This window comes from Manacus candei, unplaced genomic scaffold (assembly GCF_025592945.1).
Source record: "Manacus candei isolate 608988 ecotype Guabito, Panama unplaced genomic scaffold, ASM2559294v1 h1tg000099l, whole genome shotgun sequence".
NCBI classification, from domain to species: domain Eukaryota; kingdom Metazoa; phylum Chordata; class Aves; order Passeriformes; family Pipridae; genus Manacus; species Manacus candei.
Window position 1 is genome coordinate 392,655 of NW_026138147.1, and position 13,477 is coordinate 406,131.

The 13,477-nt window shown below is 55.8% G+C and overlaps 3 protein-coding genes across 3 annotated transcripts in view; 2 read left to right on the top strand and 1 right to left on the bottom strand.

Annotated features, from left to right (window-relative positions):
* LOC127461278 (uncharacterized) overlaps window positions 1-13,477 on the top strand; it is a 129,636-nt gene that overhangs the window by 16,784 nt on the left and 99,375 nt on the right. The gene's annotated exons all lie outside the window — the stretch shown is intronic.
* Window positions 1-13,477, top strand: part of LOC127461277 (uncharacterized) — a 107,631-nt gene that overhangs the window by 3,254 nt on the left and 90,900 nt on the right. The gene's annotated exons all lie outside the window — the stretch shown is intronic.
* The window catches only part of LOC127461290 (uncharacterized protein K02A2.6-like), a 31,328-nt gene continuing 30,425 nt past the window's right edge, over window positions 12,575-13,477 (bottom strand). The window contains exon 2 of the mRNA XM_051768970.1: window positions 12,575-13,385. Coding sequence (XP_051624930.1) covers window positions 13,325-13,385 — 61 coding nt within the window. The 3' untranslated portion in view covers window positions 12,575-13,324. The remainder of the gene's footprint in view (window positions 13,386-13,477) is intronic.

Sequence of the window (13,477 nt, forward strand, 5' to 3'; positions counted from 1 at the left end):
GCATCACCCCACAGGGCCACAGGTCTTTCCAGGAAAACCTCTTCCAGCGTGGGCTCCTCTCTCCAGGGACCCCCAGGCCCCTGCAGGGACTCTGCTCCAACACAGGCTTCCCACAGGACCACATCCTCCTTTTGGGGCATCCCCTGCTCTGGCGTGGGCTCCTCCTTGGGCTGCAGGGGAATCTCAGCCCTGGTGCCTGGAGCACCTCCTGCCCCTCCTTCTGCACTGCCCTGGGGGTCTGCAGAGCTGTTCCTCTGTTCTCACTCTGCTCTCCTCTGGCTCTAATTCCTTCTGCACCACAGATGGAGCCACTGGAATTGGCGGTGCCGGACATGGGGAAGCTTCTGGCAGCTGCTCACAGAACCCACCCCTGGAGCCCCCCCGCTACCAAAACCTGGCCACATGAACCCAATAGAGGGGGTTTGGGAGCCCCAAAGCTCCCTGAATTGGTCCTTCTGGTCCAGATGCTCCCAAAATCAATGCTTTGAACAGCAAAAGCTCGTTAAATCACTGGCTCTGACCCTAAAAGCTCCCTAAATGTGTGTTTCCCAGGCCCAAAGCTTCCTAAATCAGGGTTCCTGAACAAGACCCTCTCTAAACAAGTTTTTTTGGAAGCCCAAAAATTCTTTGAATGGATATTCCTGAGCCCAGAATCTCCCAAAAGAGTGTTTCTCAGCTCCAAAGCTCCCTAAATTGGTGTTCTGGACCAAAAAATGTTTCTAAATGGGGGTTTCTGAACCTAAATACTCCCTACATTGCTGATTCTGAGCTTAAAGGATCCCTCAATAAGGGCTTTTTAGGCACAGAAGCTCCTGAAATCAGTGTTCCAGAGCCCCAAAGTCCCTCAAATCAGTTTCTCAGCCCCAAAGCCCCCTAAATCATTCTTTCTGAGCCCCAGAGCTCCCCAAATTTGTCTTTCTGAGCCTTACAGCTCCCAAAATTAATGTTCCAGAGCCTTGAATCCCCCTAACTTAAGCCACATGGCCTGTTTGCCATCAGATCATGGGATTCAGGGGCTAAAAATTCCAGTGCAGCCCCAGAGCTCCCAGTATCGCTCACTGGTCCCCCCCAGCGCTCTCATTTCCCCCCCAGTGCTCCCAGTATGGCTCTCTGGCTCCCCCCAGTGCTCCCAGTATCACACACCAACCCTCCTCTTCCCACTCCCAAGTCTCCTCTGGAGCACCATAGGGGAGTTTCCCACACCAGGGCCTGGATTTTGGAGCTCATCTCTAAGGGGGTGGGGGCAGGAGAAGACCCTGCCCAGCCCTTTGAGCTCTCAGCTCTGGAGCTTCGTGGTTTTCCTGCAGCTCTTCCCATTTTTCTCTTCTCCAGGTGAAGGTCCTGGGCCGTGACATGCCCGGGGAGCCTCGGCAGGGCAGCTCCTGGCAGAGGGTGTCCTTGGTCACAGCAGCTTCTGTGACCAAATACTCTGGAGCAGCCCAAGAGCTGGGTGGGAGGTAGGAGCTCTGGGAGTGAGGGGTTTTCATGGCACTGTGGAATGGTTTGGAAGGCTGTGCCTGAGTGCTGGTGGAGCACACATTGGGCACCAAAAAGGACTGCTGTGGTTTAAGCCCATCCAACAACTAAGGAGCACAGAGCTGCTCCCTCCCATCATCCCCACCCCTGTGATGGGAGAGGAGAATCAGGAGGAGGTAAAACTGGTGGGCTGAGATAAGAACAGTTTAATAATTGAAATAAAGTAAAATATAATAACAGTAATAATAACAATAGTAACAGCAATAACGGGAATGAAAAAGAAAAGTACTGAGAGGGATAAATGCCATGAAAAACCAGTGATGCACAAGGGAACTGCTCAGCACCCACTGACCGATGCCCAGCCCATCCCCGGGAGGCACCTCCCAGTCAACTCCCCCAGTTCATGTACTGGGCATGACGTTCTGGGCTCTGGAATATCCCTCTGGCCCATTCAGGTCACCTGTCCTGGCCGTGCTCCCTCCTGGTTTCTTGTGCAGCTCCTCCCGGGCAGATCATGGGCAACTGAAAGGTCCTTGACTTGGGGTGAGCACGACTGAGGCACAGCCGAGACTCGGCTGGGTCATCAATGTTATTCTCCTCCTAAATTCACACCAGGCAGGCTCGTCCCTGGCTCTCACAAAGCCCAGCAAAGGCCTTGGGGTGGATCATAGGGGAGCAGCAGGGCTCAGCCCTTATTCCAGCAAACCCCAGGGGAGGCAAAGGCTTGGCAGTTCACAGCCTCCTGTCTCTCTTGGCTGCCCCCCCAGATCTTCTCAACTGCCTCCTCTTCTCTAGTCCTGTGCCCACCCCATAGATAGGAAAATCCCCCAAAGGCTCAGGGATCTGTGATGGAGGAGACCCTTGTGCAGCTCTGCAAAGAAATGAAAGCTATGCATGAAGATTTCCAGGAAGGGCTGACATCAACAAAGCAGGATATTCAGCTGCTCAGAGAAGACCTGAACAAGGAACTAGGTGAGCAGGGCCACTCCCAAGCAGATTTCCATCTCTCTGAACACCAAAGCTGCTCTACAGGCAAACCACTCTGAGAGCTCGTCCTGCACAGCTCCTCAGGCCCGGAGGACTCTCTGCAGCTGCTCCACTCACATTTTATTTTTGCGGTGAATTTTGGGGGTGAATTTTTGGGGTAATTTGGGATGAGTTTGGGTTCCTGCATCGCCCCCTCAGGCCCGGAGGACTCTCTGCAGCTGCTCCAATCACGGTTTATTTTTGAGGATTGATCATCCTTTTATGGAATTCCCCGCTCTGAGGGGAGGACTGATCATCCTTTTATGGAATTCCCCGCTCTGAGGGGAGGGACTGATCATCCTTTTATGGAATTCCCTGCTCTGAGGGGAGGACTGATCATCCTTTTATGGAATTCCCCGCTCTGAGGGAATCACTGACCATTCCTGCCTGACCTGGAGAATATATAAACCTGGAGTTTCGGGACCTTTCCACCACTGGTGGGATCCAGGAGAGGACTGCAGCTCCCCGCTCTCAACCGGACTGAGACCACCCCCCTCAGCTGGACTGCGACCACCACTCCTGACCAGACTGCAACAGCTCTGCCCCCAGCAGCTCCAAAACGCCGTCAGGAACGTCCTGGACGGGGAGTTCCTGGGCAGGTTCCTGTACCTGAGCGCCATGGAGAGAGGGGAGCTGGCCAAGAAAATCGGGACCACCCCGGACATCGTGCGTGGGGAGGGGACAGGGACAGGGCAGGGACAGGGACAGGGACAGGGGTGGGGCTGGGACAGGGGGAGCTGGCCCAGAAACTCGGGAACACCCCGGACATCATATGTGAGGAGGGGACAGGGACAGGGACAGGGACTGGTGTGGGATGGGAGAGCTGGGCAAGAAACTCGGGACAACACCAGATATCGTCTGTGGGGAAGGGACAGGGACAGGGACTGGGACACCTGTGGGGTTTGGAGAGCTGGGCAAGAAAATCGGGACCACCCCGCATATCGTCCGTGGGTAGGGGACAGGGACTGGGGTGGGACAGGGCTGGGACACCTGTGGGGATGGGGGAGCTGGGCAAGGATGTGGGGAGGGGACAGGGACAGGGGTGGGGCTGGGACAGGGGGAGCTGGGCAAGAAAATCGGGACCACACCAGATATCGTATGTGGGGAGGGGACAGGGACAGGGACAGGGGGAGCTGGGCAAGAAAATCGGGACAACCCCCGACATTGGATGTGGGGAGGGGACAGGGAGGGGACGGGGGTGGGACAGGGACTGGTGTGGGATGGGGGAGCTGACCAAGAAAATCGGGACAACCCCAGGTATTGTCCATGGGGAGGGGACAGGGACAGGGACTGGTGTGGGATGGGGGAGCTGGGCAAGAAAATGGGCACCACCTCTGACACCGTCTGTGGGGAGGGGACAGGGATGGGACAGGGGTGGGGCTGGGACAGGGGGAGCTGGCCCAGAAACTCGGGAGCACCCTGGCCATGGTGGTCCCACCCGGGACAGGTTTGGGGTCGGACAGGTTTGGGGTCGGACAGGTTTGGGAAGCGAATGTAGGACTGGGATTGGGGGTGGGCTGGGGCAGGTGATGATCCCTGCCCCCCCTCCTCCTGCCCCAGAGATTGACTGAATTTTTGGGGTGAATTTTTGGGGTCATTTGGGGCGGTTTCGGGTTCCTGCAGCGCCCCCCTCAGGCCCGGAGGTCTCTCTGCAGCTGCTCCACTCGCGGTTTATTTTTGGGTGTATTTTTGGGGTGAATTTTTGGGGTAATTTTAGGCGATTTGGGGTTCCTGCAGAGCCCCCATCAGGCCTGGAGGACTCTCTGCCGCTGCTCCAATAGAGGTTATTTTTGGGGTGTATTTTGGGGGTGAATTTTTGCGGTCATTTGGGACGAGTTTGGGTTCCTGCAGCGTCCCCCTCAGGCCTGGAAGACTCTGCAGCTGCTCCACTCGGGATTTATTTTTTGAGGACTGATCATCCTTTTATGGAATTCCCCCGCTCTGAGGGGAGGACTGACCATTCCTGCCTGAACTGGAGAATATATAAACCTGGAGTTTCGGGACCCCCTTTTTGGGGTAATTTGGGGCAATTTCGGTTTCCTGCAGCGCCCCCCTCAGGCCCGGAGGACTCTCTGCATCTGCTCCAATTGGGGGTTATTTTGGGGGTGAATTTTTGGGGTAATTGGTGGCGATTTGGGGTTCCTGCAGCGCCCCCCTCAGGCCCGGAGGACTCACTGCAGCTGCTCCATTTGGGATTTATTTTTGGGGTGAGATTTTGGGGTAATTTCGGGTTGTTTTGGGGTTCCTGCAGCGCCCCACTCAGACCTGGAGGACTCTGCAGCTGCTCCAATCAGGGTTTATTTTAGGGTGTATTTTTGGGGTGAATTTTTGGGGTAATTTCGGGTTGTTTTGGGGTTCCTACAGCGCCCCCCTCAGACCCGGAGGACTCTCTGCAGCTGATCCACTCGGGATTTATTTTTCAGTGTATTTTTGGGGTAATTCGGGCTGTTTCGGGTTCCTGCTGCGCCCCCCTCAGGCCTGGAGGACTCTCTGCAGCTACTGCACTCAGGATTTATTTTTGGGGTGTATTTTTGGGGTGAATTTTTGGGGTAATTTGGGGCAGTTTTGGGTTTCTGCAGCGCCCCCCTCAGGCCTGGAGGAGTCTCTGCAGCTGCTCCAATCAGGGTTTATTTTTGGATGTATTATTAAGTGTATTTTTGGGGTGAATTTTTGGGGTAATTTGAGTAAATTTGAATTAAAATTAAAGGCAGAGGATGGTCCTGAGTAAACTTAAATTAAAAGTAAATGCACATGATGGTCCTGAGTAAATTTGAAAGAGAAGTCAAGGACGGGGGGTTTGACACCTCTTTATCTGCACAGGAGGGGCCTGGGGGGGACACTGGGGCTGGGGGGGGCCCCTCTGGAAGGAGATCCCGGGTTTTTTCCCCCCCCCCTTTATCCCTAGGGGAAACCCAGTGTGGTCCTGGCTCTGCTGATGGGACCCCCCAAGCTGGCCCTGCCCGGTGCTGGGGGTGCCCCCGTTCCCCCTTCTCCTCGTCCCCCCATTTCTGGGCTTCTCCTTCGGGTTGGGATCCCCTTCCCGGTCCTGCTCCGCTCCCTGGGCTCCTTTTCCCGGGATATCCCCGAGCCAGGGGCTGGGCAGGGGCCTCTGGGGGGGCTTCCTTGGGGGGCAGCGGGAGTCAGGGGGGTGTGGGGTGACAAATACAGCACCTGGTTTGGGGAGGAGGGGGGGATTTGGGGGCTCTGGGGTGGGATTGGGGACCCTCATCCTGCATTGGGAGAACAAACACAGCACCTGGTTGGGTGGGATTGGGGATTCAGGGGTCTGGGGGTTTTGGGGTGGGATTGGGGACCCCCATCCTGCACTGGGAGAACAAACACATCACCTGGTTGAGTAGGGGGGGATTTGGGGGGTCTGGGGGCTCTGGGGACCCCCATCCTGTACCTGGGAGAACAAGCACATCATCTGGTTTGGGGAGGGGGGATTTGGGGGGTCTGGGGTGGGATTGGGGACCCCCATCCTGCACCTGGGAGAACAAACACAGCACCTGGTTCGAGGTGTAGGGGAGGGGGGATTTTTGGGGTCTGGGGGCTCTGGGGGGCTCATCTTGCACCTGGGAGAACAAACACATCACCTGGTTTGGGGAGGGGGGATTTGGGAGTCTGGGGGTTCTGGGGGGGCTCATCCTGTACCTGGGAGAACAAACACAGCACCTGGTTTGGGGAGGGGGGATTTGGGGAGTCTGGGATTTTGGCTGAATTTTTGGGGTAATTTGTGGTTCCTGCAGTGCCCCCCTCAGGCCCGGAGGACTCTCTGCAGCTGCTCCACTCATATTTTATTTTTGGGGTGTATTTTGGGGGTGAATTTTTGGGGTCATTTGGGACAAGTTTGGGTTCCTGCAGCGCCCCCCTCAGGCCTGGAAGACTCTGCAAATGCTCCAATCGCAGTTTATTTTTGAGGACTGATCATCCGTTTATGGAATTCCCCGCTCTGAGGGGAGGACTGATCATCCTTTTATGGAATTCCCCGCTCTGAGGGGAGGACTGACCATTCCTGCCTGACCTGGAGAATATATAAACCTGGAGTTTCGGGACCTTTCCACCACTGGTGGGATCCAGGAGAGGACTGCAGCTCCCCGCTCTCAACCGGACTGAGACCACCCCCCTCAGCTGGACTGCGACCACCACTCCTGACCAGACTGCAACAGCTCTGCCAACAACAGCTCCAAAACGCCGTCAGGAACGTCCTGGACGGGGAGTTCCTGGGCAGGTTCCTGTCCCTGAGCGCCATGGAGAGAGGGGAGCTGGCCAAGAAAATCGGGACCACCCCGGACATCGTGCGTGGGGAGGGGACAGGGACAGGGCTGGGACAGGGACAGGGACAGGGGTGGGGCTGGAACAGGGGGAGCTGGCCCAGAAACTCGGGAACACCCCGGGCATCATATGTGAGGAGGGGACAGGGACAGGGACAGGGACTGGTGTGGGATGGGAGAGCTGGGCAAGAAACTCGGGACAACCCCGGATATCGTCTGTGGGTAGGGGACAGGGACAGGGACTGGGACTGGGACACCTGTGGGGATGGGAGAGCTGGGCAAGAAAATCGGGACAACCCCGGACACCGTCCGTGGGTCGGGGACAGGGACTGGGGTGGGACAGGGCTGGGACACCTGTGGGGATGGGGGAGCTGGGCAAGGACGTGGGGAGGGGACAGGGACAGGGGTGGGGCTGGGACAGGGGGAGCTGGCCAAGAAAATTGGGACAACCCTGGATATCGTATGTGGGGAGGGGACAGGGACAGGGCAGGGACAGGGGTGGGGCTGGGACAGGGGGAGCTGGCCCAGAAACTCGGGAGCACCCTGGCCATGGTGGTCCCACCCGGGACAGGTTTGGGGTCAGACAGGTTTGGAAAGCAAGTGTAGGACTGGGATTGGGGGTGGGCTGGGGCAGGTGATGATCCCTGACCCCCCCTCCCGCCCCAGAGATTTACTGAATTTTTGGGGTGAATTTTTGGGGTCATTTGGGGCGGTTTCAGGTTCCTGCAGCGCCCCCCTCAGGCCCGGAGGACTCTCTGAAGTTGCTCCACTCAGGGTTTATTTTTGGGTGTATTTTTCGGTGAATTTTTGGGGTAATTTCGGGTGGTTTTGGGGTTCCTACAGCGCCCCCCTCAGGCCCGGAGGACTCTCTGCAGCTGCTCCAATCGGGGGTTGTTTTTGGGGCGTGTTTTTGGGGTGAATTTTTGGGGTAATTTGAGGCGATTTGGGGTTCCTGCAGCGCCCCCCTCAGGCCCGGAGGACTCTCTGCAGCTGCTCCACTCACGTTTTATTTTCTGGTGTATGTTTGGGGTGAATTTTTGGGGTAATTTGGGGCGGTTTCAGATTCCTACAGTGCTCCCCTCAGTGTTGAACGGGGGGTCCTGCCCCCCCCGGCCCCCTGCTCGTGAATGTGTCCGTGTGTCCCCCCCCTCACACACACATTGTACATAAACTTATTTTTAAATAAAGCTCTTTGCTCCTCACACCCTCCGGGGGGTTTGACACCTCTTTGTCTGCACGGGGGGTGGGAACAGGAGCGTCCTGAGTGAATTTAAATTAAAATAAAATGCACAGGAGGGTCCTGAGTAAATTTAAATTAAACAGAAATGCACAGGAGGGTCCTGAGTAAATTAAAATTAAAAGTAAAGGCACAGGATGGTCCTGAGTAAATTAAAATTAAACTGAAATGCAGAGGAGGGTCTTGAGTAAATTTAAAAAAAGTAAAGGCAGAGGATGGTCCTGAGTAAATTAAAATTAAAAGTAAAGGCAGAGGATGGTCCTGAGTAAATTAAAATTAAACTGAAATGCAGAGAAGGGTCCTGAGTCAATTTAAATTAAAAGAAAAGGCACAGGATGGTCCTGAGTAAATTTGTATTAAAAGTAAAGGCAGAGGGGTTTGACACCTCTTTGTCTGCACAGGAGGGGCCTGGGGGGGACACTGGGGCTGGGGGGGCCCCTCTGGAAGGAGATCCTGGGGTTTTTTCCCTCCCTTTATCCCGAGAGGAAGCCCAGTGTGGTCCTGGCTCTGCTCGTGGGACCCCCCAGGTTGGGGTTTTGGGGGGCTGGGGTGGGATTGGGGACCCCCATCCTGCACCTGGGAGAACAAACACAGCACCTGGTTGAGTAGGGGGGGATTTGGGGCGTCTGGGGGTTCTGGGGGGCTCATCCTGCACTGCGAGAACAAGCACAGCACCTGGTTTGGGGGGGATTTGGGGGGTTGGGGGTTGAGGGTCCCAAGCTGAAAAGTTTTTGGGGGAGAAGGATCAAACCCGAACCCCCCCACCCCGAATTTGGGAGGCTGGGTGTCCTGGTTAGAACAGCTGGGACCGATTCATCCCCGGGTGGGTGCAGCCCAAAACTGTGCATTCCATGGCCTTCCAGGCCATTTCCCCAAAAACTGTTGTCAGGAGAGGCCTGGGAGGTGGGGAGGGGGATGTTCCTGAGCACCCCCCTACCCTTTTATGGACTGAGCAGCCTCATACCCTTTTATGGAATTCCCCGCTCTGAGGGGAGGACTGATCATCCTTTTATGGAATTCCCTGCTCTGAGGGGAGGACTGATGATCCTTTTATGGAATTCCCCGCTCTGAGGGGAGGACTGATCATCCTTTTATGGAATTCCCCGCTCTGAGGGGAGGACTGATCATCCTTTTATGGAATTCCCCGCTCTGAGGGGAGGACTGACCATTCCTGCCTGACCTGGAGAATATATAAACCTGGAGTTTCGGGACCTTTCCACCACTGGTGGGATCCAGGAGAGGACTGCAGCTCCCCGCTCTCAACCGGACTGAGACCACCCCCCTCAGCTGGACTGCGACCACCACTCCTGACCAGACTGCAACAGCTCTGCCACCAGCAGCTCCAAAACGCCGTCAGGAACGTCCTGGACGGGGAGTTCCTGGGCAGGTTCCTGTCCCTGAGCGCCATGGAGAGAGGGGAGCTGGCCCAGAAAATCGGGACCACCCCGGACATCGTGCGTGGGGAGGGGACAGGGACAGGGCAGGGACAGGGACAGGGACAGGGGTGGGGCTGGGACAGGGGGAGCTGGCCCAGAAACTCGGGAACACCCCGGACATCATATGTGAGGAGGGGACAGGGACAGGGACAGGGACAGGGACAGGGACTGGTGTGGGATGGGAGAGCTGGGCAAGAAACTCGGGACAACACCAGATATCGTCTGTGGGGAAGGGACAGGGACAGGGACTGGGACTGGGACACCTGTGGGGATGGGAGAGCTGGGCAAGAAAATCGGGACCACCCCGCATATCGTCCGTGGGTAGGGGACAGGGACTGGGGTGGGACAGGGCTGGGACACCTGTGGGGATGGGGGAGCTGGGCAAGGACGTGGGGAGGGGACAGGGACAGGGGTGGGGCTGGGACAGGGGGAGCTGACCAAGAAAATTGGGACCACCCTGGACATCGTATGTGGGGATGGGACAGGGACAGAGGCAGGGACAGGGGTGGGACAGGGACTGGTGTGGGATGGGGGAGCTGGCCAAGAAAATCGGGACCACCCCAGATATTGTCCATGGGGAGGGGACAGGGACAGGGACTGGTGTGGGATGGGGGAGCTGACCAAGAAAATCAGGACAACCCTGGACATCGTCCGTGGGGAGGGGACAGGGACAGGTCAGGGACAGGGACAGGAGGAGCTGGCCAAGAAACTGGGGACAAGCCCGGATATCGTCCGTTGGTAGGGGACAGGGACTGGGGTGGGACAGGGTTGGGACACCTGTGGGGTTGGGGGAGCTGGGCAAGTACGTGGGGAGGGGACAGGGACAGGGGTGGGGCTGGGACAGGGGGGGCTGGCCAAGAAACTCGGGACCACCCCAGATATTGTCCATGGGGAGGGGACAGGGACAGGGACAGGGACTGGTGTGGGATGGGGGAGCTGACCAAGAAAATGGGCACCACCTCCGACACCGTGTGTGGGGAGGGGACAGGGATGGGACAAGGGTGGGGCTGGGACAGGAGTGGGGCTGGGACAGGGAGAGCTGGCCCAGAAACTCGGGAGCACCCTGGCCATGGTGGTCCCACCCGGGACAGGTTTGGGGTCGGACAGGTTTGGGAAGCAAGTGCAGGACTGGGATTGGGGTGGGCTGGGACAGGTGATGATCCCTGACCCCCCCTCCCGCCCCAGAGATCCTGGACGATCTCCTGGAGATCTGAGGGGCTTCGGGACCCCCAATTCCCCCCCTCTCCCACCCCAAAATCCCCCCAAAGTGCACATTTGGAATAAAACCCAAACCCCCATGGCCATTCCCGGGGTGTCCGTGGGTCACGGGGGGTTCGTTGGCTATCGGGGGGCGGCACTTGGGGGGTTTTGGAAGGGGTTTGGGGGGGGTTTTGGAAGGGGTTTGGGGGGCTTTACTCCGTTTTTGGGGTGCTCGGGGGTGTTTCTGGCACCCCCCTGGAGCAGCGGCCTGGTGGTTTTGGGGCAATTCCGGGGGTTTTCGGGTGTCTCTGGGGCCTCCTCAGTCCTGGGGGACTCTCTGCAGCTGCTCCACTCGGGATTTATTTTTGGGTGGCCCTGACATGGGGCACAGCTTTTGTGCTGCCTGACCCTGAAACAGCTCCCTGCTGAAGTGTTCCCTGCAGGTGGTCATGGCCACACTTGTCTCCCTCATCTCTGCAGAGAGTGTGTGCTGTGAGTTCTCTGATCCCCTGATCCTTGTTAAGGTTCCCCCCTTGCAGTCCTGTCAGCGTCTCTCTCCCTTTCCCCACTCCCCTTCTCCCACTCCCCACTCCTGGGGCCGTCTTGGGGCACATGTGATCCCAACCTTGTCTTCCTGTTGAAGATCCACAAGGAGACCCAGCTCCATGAGCACTGCAGGTGTCTCTGAGCACAGGGGCCTGTGCAGAACAGCTCTCCCTGAAGAGCTGGTGCTGGGAAGGGAAGGAGTCAGCTGGGGCACAGACACCCCAGTGGGCCTGCTGAGCCCCAGATGGTGCTCCTGGGCCTGGCTCAGGCAGGACACAGTGTGTGTTGGGGCACAGCCTGTTGCACCCCGGGCAGGGAAAGGGGAGACAAGATGGGCCTCACCTGCCTGGGGGTCCTGTTCTTGCTGCAGGAGCAAATCTCTGGCAGTGAGCAGCCCAGAACAGTCCAGGGCAACCCCTTGACTTCCTGATGGCTCAGGGCACTGTGGCCTTAGGATGAAACCTGTGGCCCTCTTTTCAAAGCTGAAGCCATATTTAATTGAGCTACAGAAAGCACCAATGAGAGGCTGAAAAGGGAGGAAAATGTGCTCCGAGTTTCTTGTTCCCTCCCTGCTAAAGGACAGAGGGCAAAGGGAAAACCATTTCCAGATTGTACCTCCATCACAAAATTGAATTCCTGTGAGCTGAGGATTTCTGAGGGGGAGTGAGGAAGGAAAATATACACCCAGAGGAGAGCCCTGAGAAGAGACCCTCTGGCAGGGAGCTTAAATCAGAGCCTTTGGGCATCCTTGTGTCAGAGAACTGGTCTGCCTCTCAAGGAGGAAGCATCAGTGTTATGGTTCCAAAGCCAGGGCGTGGAGCTTTGTGATGAATGTCCACCCCATCCCCTCATCCTGGAGGGTGGGTCTTTGAGAACCTGTTTGCTATGGTTTGGTTTAATTTGTTTCTTTTCCCCTGCATGGTCCAGATGGCAGGGGAGCCTCCCACTGTTTTGGCTTTGCTTGTGGCAACCATGTGGTAGCTGCCATTTGGGGCTTTTCTGTCCCGGGGTAGGGGGACTAGGAAACGATTTCTGCCTTTTCAGCTTAAACCATTTTCCCTTGGTTCTTTGGAGTTCCTGCTATTTCCTTTTTAAATTTTTGGTTTTGTACTTTTATCTCTTCATTATATGGAGAGGACATATTATATTATGTCCCTTCATTATTGGAGAGTGTCCTGGTTTAAAAGTTAACCAGCAGGGGGAATGAACCCAACTCAAAGGAGAGATTATAAGTCAGAATAACAATTTATTAAAATAATACAGTAAGTACAATAATACAAACAAACAATTGGTCTCAACCCACAAAAAACCAAATGTATGACCCAGTACCCTGGGGCCTGAACAAAGTGGTGTTCCTTGGGCCCTGTTTGGGTCCAAAGTAAAGGGAGAGGGGAAGAACCTGCTGGTGGGAGAGCTGCTGCAGTCTGGCCAGAACTGGTGATCGCAGTCCAGTGGTGGTCTAAGTCTGGTTGAGAGCGATGAGATGCAGCCGTCCTCTGGATCCCACGAGTGGGTTGAAAAATGTTCCAAAACTCCAAGATTATATATCCTCCAGTTCAGGCAGGAATGCTTGGTACTCTCCTCAGGGCGGGGAGTTCACAAAGGGTGTGAGGACAGAAACATCCTTCTATCTCACAGGCCTCTTAACACCTAGTTTATAGCCTGAGGAGTCAGGCTCTATGGGCAGAGGGTGCGAATAGTCTATTGACAACAATAGTCTAGTTTCTGGGAAATGACATGGAAGGCTATAGAATACAGTTTTGGGTTACACCCACCATGATGAACTGATCTCAGCTGTCCTAACTAGGACATTATCCACCCCTTATTCTATGCCATCCATGTCATGCCCAAATTAACCCCCTTTAAAAACTATATCCCTTTAAAACTATATACATCTATCTATCTATCTATATATATATATATATACAATGAAACATTACAGACCATTCTCACTCAAAATTAGGTCCCCTTGTGGTACACAACGTGTCTCCCCATCTTTTTGCATTACCCACCAGGTGGAACCAGGTCCCTGAGCAAAAACAATCCCTCGGATGGGTTTGCCTTTGCTTGAGGTGGGACTAATCCAAACAGTCTTCCCTAACATTCCTCTCATATGTACCACGGGGACTTTATCTCCATCTACAGTATGCAAAAGTTCTGATTGGGCAGGGCCAGCTCGATTGATGGAACCTCGGGTGTTGACCAACCAGGTGGCCTTTGCTAAATGCAACTCCCAGTGTTTGAGAGTCTCCCCACACAGTGCCTTCAGAGTGGTTTTCAGC